Here is an 8,080-nt window from a genome sequence, read left to right on the forward strand (position 1 = left end):
CTTTGGATGAGGGTCACTAAGTCCAGATAACACTCAAAAGTAGGAGGGGAGGCCTGGAGGAAAGTTATATTCCCTGCAAAGGGGGAGGGGTGGTAAAGATTGGGTGGGGATGAAGAAGAGAGGGTGTGTGTTATTTATATTCTTTGGAGTTCAAATGCATTGTAGCCTTTTCTTTTTCTTTTGGTGGTACTGGGGTTTGAACTCAGGGCCTCAAACGCTTGCTAGCAGGAGCTCCTATCACTTGTGTTAGGTATTTTAGAGATATGGTCTCTTGAACTAATTGCCTGGGGCTGGCTTTGAATCTCTATCCTCCTAATCTCTGCCTCCTGAGTAGGTAGGATTATAGATGTGAGCTACCAGTGCTCAGCTTCCCAGCCCTATTTTAATTTTTAATTTTTGTCATGCTGGGAATGACCCCAGGGCCTGGAGGGAGCTAGGCAAGTGCTCTACCACTGAGCGGCAGCCCCAGCCCTTTATAGCTTATCTATCTACTTTGGACAGCACCCTCCCCAAAAAATGGGGGACAGGGTCTCTCCCCATGCAGCCTAGGTTGACCTAGAACTCTATGTATCCCAGGCTGGCCTTGAACTCTCGATCCTCCTGCTGGAATTACAAATGTGCATCACTAAACCCAGTTTTATACCCATTTTAAAGACTTGGAGACTGAAGTTGAAGATAACAGACCACCTTACTAGACCTTGACCCAGCCCAAGACTGAGGCTCCGCCAACGCTGCCACCAAGACTTTGGGTGCCCCAAGTGTGGCAGGCGGGTGGTCTGTTATTCCCTACGGGCATCTAGGGGAGGTGGAAATCCGGGCCCAGCGCCGCCCTCCCAGTCCAAGTCCAGCCTAGAGCATGAGTCTGGGGTCACCTCCTGGGGGGTCTTTAACCCATTTGGCCGGCGGGAACCTGCGCCCCAGAGGCGGTGGCTGCACGGAGACAGGAGCGGGGAAGCGAGGCGCCCGCCCTCTGCAAGGCTCACCTGGGCTGGCCGGGCCTGCAGGCAGGGCGGGCCACTCGCCGCCTCCTTAAAACCAGGGCAGCTAGGAGCGAGCCGTGCAGATCTGCAGCTCCGCTCAGGGCGGCTGTACTTGGCCTTGACCTTGGACCCCGAGGGCAGGTGAGATCCGCCCGGGCCGGTTTCCCCCTCGCCCCCACCCCCCCCCCAGCAGGAGGGGTCTCCACCTGCCAGTGTCACACACTTCCTTCCTGTTTGTCCTGGCTGCGAGATTGGGGGGGAAACCAACCCAACCACAAGCCCTCCGGGTGACCCAGGGGAGTTACTGACTGGCCCTCTCTAAAGCTGTGTCCTTGGCGTTGAATGAGGGGTCCGAATCAGCGCTGGCAGGGACTGGAGCAACTGTTTGTGAGTGTTGGGGGAAATGCCTGGGCGGTGTCCCAAGCAGAGGAGGGAGGCAGGGAGGGGAGGAGCAGGCCACAGCCAGTCACACTACTGAGCCCTGCTCTTCTTGGTCCACCCAGGGCTGCAGCCAGTTCGAGGGTCAAAGGCTGCTGTCACATGGCGGGTCCCCAGAGACCTCTTGCTGGGGGTTCCTCCTGCTGGAATGGGGCTGTGAGGGGAGGGGAGGGGAGGGTGTGGGCAGAACTTCCTGGAAAAGGGAGTCAGTGCTGTGAGCGTGGTGTGTGGTGGGGGAGGCCTGGGACACACCCTCAGTGTGCCAAAGACTCACAACTCCCTTTAGAGACGCTACACTTTTCAAATACAAAACACGCACATGTCACAGACAGGCCACACAGGATGTGCATGTTCAGCAGACATGTCTCCACAGACCCAGAACTCCCAGGCATGGAACAGAGGGACCCAGTCAGGCTTGCCCAGCTGCACACAGGAAACAGTGACACCCAGACCCCAGCAGGCAGGCGTGTCTGTGTTGAACACAGATGGCAAGATGCACGCAAGCCCACACACAGCCACAGCTGCACACATCCGCATACATGCACGCGTGCATACACACACACACACACACACTCAGGTACAGAGACACACACACACACACTCAGGTACAGAGACACACACACTGGCTACCTACACACACTGGTCTACAGACACCCTCAGGTACACAGATACACACAATCTCTGCCTATAGCACACATGTCCTCACAGGCCACCTCAGAAGCAGTACAGGCAGCACTGTTTCCCACGCCAGCCCAGCCCTCCCACCCCCAAATCCCGTGTCCAGTTCTGGGGAAGTCCTGGGCTCACATGACCCAGCGGGAAGGCTGCTGGGACGGTCCTCGGAGAAACTGCATCATCTTCTCCAATCATCGCCTTCTGCCCCAGGGAATAAAGGCACAGTGACTGCCAGTTCTGTCCCAGAGTGGAGCCCACCTGCCGCTTGCAGCCCCTCAAGGACCAGCTTGTGCATCCCACAGGGTGAGTGATGGGGACAGGGGACAAGGGAGGGTGGAAGGTGCCTGCAGGGCCACACTTCCTGGCCACTTTCATATAGCCTTTCCAGCAGGGCCATTTCTTACCACAATGTCCTGGAAACTGGGACACAGAGGGGCACCTGCCAGGCCAGCCCTGCAGGGTGCTGTCCCGTGTTTTCTCAGAGCAGGGCGGTAGAGATCTCAAAGGCTGGAAATTGTCTCTTCCCTCCCAGATGGACACGTGGACCACACTGCTGGTCCTACAAGCATCACTGTTGCTGTCCCTGGCTGACTGTTCCGCACCCACCCCTACCCTACGCTTTGTGGCTGTGGGTGACTGGGGAGGGGTCCCCAATGCCCCGTTCCACACAGCCCGGGAAATGGCCAATGCTAAGGAGATCGCCAGGACCGTGCAGACGCTGGGCGCCGACTTCATCATGTCCCTAGGGGACAACTTTTACTTTACTGGTGTGCGTGATGCAAATGACAAGAGATTCCAGGTGTGTATACTCTGCAGAGTCAGGGGGGTGTGGCAGTGGGGAGAAGCCACCAGATCCAGTGATCCTCCTCTGGGCAGGGCAGAGAAGTGGACAGGGTTACCTGCAGGGACCTGGAGTATTCGCTGACTCCCTCGTACCTAGCCCCTGGTTTTTTGGGATCATCAGGATAGCTGTTGACCCCAGAGGACTGTCTGTCTGCTACAGGAGACCTTTGAGGACGTGTTCTCAGACCGTTCCCTTCGCAACGTACCCTGGTACGTGTTGGCTGGGAACCATGACCACCTTGGCAACATTTCAGCTCAGATTGCCTACTCCAAGATCTCCAAGCGCTGGTGAGACTCCCCTGCTGGCTCCCACAAGACCCTTGCACCAACCCGTGTGCTTCTCTGCTCACAGCATTCACACACAACCTCTCTGTCCTCTACAGGAATTTCCCAAGCCCCTTCTACCGCCTGCATTTCAAGATCCCACGGACTAACATGTCTGTGGCCATCTTCATGCTAGACACAGTGGTGTTGTGTGGCAACTCAGATGACTTTGTCAGCCAGCAGCCCACGATGCCCCAAGACCTGAATGTGGCCCGCAGTCAGCTGTCCTGGCTTAAGAAACAGCTGGCAGCGGCCAAGGAAGACTATGTACTGGTGGCCGGCCACTACCCTATCTGGTCCATCGCTGAGCATGGGCCCACCCGCTGCCTGGTCAAGCACTTGCGGCCACTGCTGGCCACATATGGAGTCACCGCCTACCTGTGTGGCCATGATCACAATTTGCAGGTGAGGGCCTTGTGGGTAGGACAGGGAACCAGGTAAGGGGTCCTTACCTGCCTACATTTTGCACATGGCTGAGGTCTGCCTGCTGCTTGGAGGCCTCCTGTAGGTCAATACCCCCAATCTTGGGACTTGGGGTATAACTCGGTGTAAGAGCATTTGCCTAGCATGCATGAAGCTCTGAGTTCTAACCACAGCATCGGGGAGGGGGGGGGAATCCCTTAAAAGCCATAACAAGGCTGGGTGTGGTGGTGTGTGCCTATAATCCCAGCTACCCAGGAGGTGGAGGTAGGAAGATTGCAGTCCAGATGGGCCCCTGGGGAAAAAAACTGGAGGCCCTATTTGAAAAATATCTATAAAGAGTTTGGGGTTGTGGATCAAGAGGTAGTTTGGAAGTACGAAGTCCTGAGTTCAAACCCCAGTACTGCAAAAAAAAAAAACCACAAAACTCCACAATAATACCTACGGGTTGCTAGTTGCTTACTATGGGCTACTGTACCTGTAAAACAGAAGTAAAGCACTCCTGCAGGTGCTAATGGAGCCCCTGGTGGGCCCCAAGACAGGGCTGGGGTCTTCACCGACCCTGTCCTCTTTCCCCAGTATCTTCAGGATGAGAATGGTGTGGGCTACGTGCTGAGCGGCGCAGGGAACTTCATGGACCCCTCAGTGCGACACCAGCGCAAGGTCCCCAACGGCTACCTGCGGTTCCATTATGGGTCTGAGGACTCACTAGGTGGCTTTGCCTACGTGGAGATAAGCCCCAAAGAAATGAGTGTCACATACATCGAAGCTTCAGGCAAATCTCTCTTCAAAACTAGCATCCCGAGGCGAACCAGGCCCTGAACACCCAGGAAGGTCCTGCTCTGCCCACTGTGGGGCCTAAGACAGGAGCCACCGGCAAGCGTGGTGGGTGGGCCCTGTGGGGTCCCCTCCCACAGACAGGCTTTCTCTTGGGCCCCCAGTGTTCCAGCAGAGGGGGAAGGAAAGGCACAGGTGGTCACATATGTGAAAGAACATGAACACATGTCCCAGCCAGTGGGGACTCACACCCCAAGGCCAGGCTGAGTTTTGGAGAGTGGACGGTGGGGGGCAGGGATTCTCCTGAATCAAGCATCTTTCTGTCACTGCCATTCAATAAAGGAATAGTTGTAAAGCTGCACTTGTGTCTGGATTGTGTGTGTTGTCAGGGTAACAGCGTCTGGAATTCCCAGTGTCTCTGCTCATCTATAATTAACGGGCTCAGTCGTGTATTTGGTTTTTAAGGAAAAACCAAGAACCAGATATAATGATACACCCTTGTAGTACCAGTTACTCAGGAGGCTGAGGCAAGAGGAATGATTGAGCCCAAGAGTTCAAGACCAGCCTAGGCAACAAACCAAGAGCCCATCTCAAAAAACAAAACAAAAAGCCAGGTGCTGGTGGCTCACATCTGTAATCGTAGCTACTTGTGAGGCTGAGATTTGGAGGACTGAGGTTCAAGGCCAGCCTAGGCAGATAGTTCAAGAAATCCCATCTCCAAAATAACCAGAGCGAGAGGAGGTGGGGCTCAAGTGATGGAGCACCTGCTATGCAAGCATGAAGTCCTGAGTTCAAACCCCAGTCCTACCAAAACAAAACAAAATCACACACACACACACACACACACACAAAGAACAACCACAAAAAAAAAAAATATATATATATATATATACCACCAAGAAATCTTCCAGGCTAGATCTATAAACCTCCTTCTTCAAAGGAGGAAACCATCACTTCCTTTTATTTATTTATTTATTTTAATTTTCAAACAGTCTCATTGCGTAGCTCTGGCTGTCTTGGAACTCTGCCTCCTGAGTGCGAGGGTTACAGATGTGAACCACCACATCTGGCTACCATTATAATTTTCTTTCCTTCTATAGTTGCCTGCTCCTTTAAAAAAATTGTTTCTGGGGGACTGGGGTTCGAAGTCAGGGCTTCACACTTGAAAAGCGGGCGCTCTACCACTTGAGCCACACCTCCAGTTCGTTTTGCTCTGGTTATTTTGGAGATGGGGAGGTCTCAAGAACTATTCACCTGTGCTGGCCTTAAACTTCCATCCTCATGATCTCAGTCTTCCAAGTAGCTAGAATATCAGGCATGAGTCACTGGCATCTGGCTTCTTTCTTTTCTTTTTGAGATTTTTATCTTGCTATGTTGCCCAGGCAGATCTTAAACTCCTGGGCTCAACTGATCCTCCTGCTGCTGTCTCTCCTCTCTCCTCTCTCCTCTCTCCTCTCTCCTCTCTCCCTTCCTCCCTTCCTCCCTTCCTCCCTTCCTCCCTTCCTCCCTTCCTCCCTTCCTCCCTTCCTCCCTTCCTCCCTTCCTCCCTTCCTCCCTTCCTCCCTCCCTCCCTCCCTCTCTTTCTTCCTTTCTTTCTGGCACTGGGGTTTGAACTCAGGGCTTACACCTTGTGCCACTCCACCAGTCCTTTTTTTGTCATGGGTATTTTCAAGATAGAGTCTCATGAACTATTTGCCCAGGCTGGCTTCCAACTTCAATCCTCTTGGTTTCTGCCTCCTGAGTAGCTAGGATTACAGGCGTGAGCCACTGGTGCCCAGCTGCCTTTTTTTGTGTGAGTTGGAGAGCCCGGTGCCTGCTGGGTAAGTGTTCGACTACTGAGCCCCACCCCCCAGCCCAGAATTGCCTTTACTTTTGACAACCAGGGAGCTGGTTCCTCATGTTTCTTGCTCCTTTCTGGTTAACCTTTGACATCTTTTTCAGTCGTTTCTTCACACCAACAAAGCTGCTGTGATCGGCCCTGGAGCAAAACATTTCTGCGCCTGTGAAAACATGCATGCAAGAAAACTTGTATAAAAAAACTGGGGAAAGGGAGGGTTTGAACTCAGGGCCTTTTTGCTAGGCAGGCACTCTACCACTTGAGCCACTCCACCAGCCCTTTTTTTCATGTTTGGGTGTTTTCCAAATAGGATCTCAAGAGCTATTTGCCCGGGCTGGCTTCGAACCACAATCCTCCTGATCTGTACCTCCCAAGTAGCTAGGATTACAGGCGTGAGCCACCCTACTGGCACCTGGATTAGAATTTTTTTGGGGGGGATCTGGTGTTTGAATTCAGGACTTCCCACTTACAAAGTAAGCACTCTACTGCTTGAGCCACACCTCCTAGAAGAATTACTTTAGGACTCATCTCTTAGGATGAATACAGATTTTTCCCCACTCTGGTGCTGGACATGGAAACCAGGGCCCGTGTGTATGTTAGGTATAGCACTTTACCACTGAGCCACACTCCCAGCACCTCTTAGGCTGAACCCAGAAAGCTGAAGGGTCATGCTGGGGTGACAGCTGCTGGCAGGTCATTTCCCCTCTGTGGGAGAATTGGGTAACATTTGCCCACAGACAACTTGAGCCACAAGCTCAAGGTGAGTCACAGAAACGGCTTCTTTGTCAAGTCTTCAACCACCTCTCCCGTGCTGTGGGACAGGGACCCAGCTGTTTAGCCCCAGCTGCCGGCCTGGGAGTGAAGTGAACCAGCAGCCTGGACTAACTGTAGCTGAGGCTCCTTCTGGTAGAACTTGGTGGGTGCAGCCCTTCCATTTGCTACTTTTGCTGACTGATACTGTTGAACTTGGGACCAGCAGGCAGGTGTGTTACTGTTACAATGAAGTGAAGAGATCTTTCCAAAGTGCCAGCTCTGAGTTGGTTCCAGCTGATGTTCACCTGGCTGCCATTACTACCAGCCAAAGTTGGGGCTTTAAGAAATACCATCAGCCAGGTGCCAGTAGCTCCCACCTGTAATCCTTGCTACTTGGGAGGCTGCAATCTGGAGGATCGTGATTTGAGGCCAGTCCAGACAAACAGTTCTCAAGACCCCAACCTCCAAAGTAACCTGAGCAAAATGGACTGGAGGTGTGGCTCACATGCTAGATTGTCTGCTTTGCAAGTGTGAAGTCCTGAGTTCAAACCCCAGTTCCACAAAAAAAAAAAAACAAAAAACACCATTACTATATTCTGAGTGTGATGGCATATGCCTGAAGTCCCTACTGCTCAAGAAACTGAGGCAGGAGAATTGTTTGAACCAAAGAGTTCCGGGTCAGCCTGGGGTACATAGTGAGACATTACTCTTAAAAAAAAAAAAAAAAAGCCAGGTGTGGTGATACACGTCTGAAATCCCAGCACTCATGAGACTGAGGCAGTTGGATCTAGAATGCAAGACCAGCATGGGCTACTTAGCAAGACTCTGTCTTGGAGTGGGGGAGAAAAAAACAGAAAAATACCATCACCTCTGATTCTTCTTTTTTTTTTTTTTAGCAGTACTAAGGCTTGAATTTAGGGCCTACACCTTGAGCCACTCCACCACCCCTTTTTGGTGATGACCCTTTTTTTTCAAGATAGGGTTTTGCAAACTATTTCCCTGGGCTGGCTTCAAACCTTGATCCTCCTGAGCT

The 8,080-nt window shown here is 52.5% G+C and overlaps 1 protein-coding gene across 2 annotated transcripts; it reads left to right on the forward strand.

Moving 5' to 3' along the window:
• The first annotated feature begins 992 nt into the window (after nt 1–992).
• On the forward strand, nt 993–4,818 carry Acp5 (acid phosphatase 5, tartrate resistant). 2 transcript variants are annotated; one of them, XM_020186448.2, is made up of 7 exons: nt 1,028–1,121; nt 1,305–1,367; nt 2,304–2,396; nt 2,626–2,892; nt 3,097–3,224; nt 3,320–3,665; nt 4,260–4,818. In XM_020186448.2, exons 4-7 carry the CDS (start codon nt 2,626–2,628, stop codon nt 4,500–4,502), a joined length of 984 nt encoding a protein of 327 aa, XP_020042037.1. In that variant the 5' UTR covers nt 1,028–1,121; nt 1,305–1,367; nt 2,304–2,396; the 3' UTR covers nt 4,503–4,818. The 2 variants fall into 2 exon arrangements, with proteins under 2 accessions (XP_073910131.1, XP_020042037.1); XM_074054030.1 differs by lacking the exon at nt 1,305–1,367 and having other exon boundaries at nt 993–1,121.
• The last annotated feature ends 3,262 nt before the right edge of the window (nt 4,819–8,080 follow it).

This window comes from Castor canadensis, chromosome 14 (assembly GCF_047511655.1).
Source record: "Castor canadensis chromosome 14, mCasCan1.hap1v2, whole genome shotgun sequence".
Taxonomy (NCBI): domain Eukaryota; kingdom Metazoa; phylum Chordata; class Mammalia; order Rodentia; family Castoridae; genus Castor; species Castor canadensis.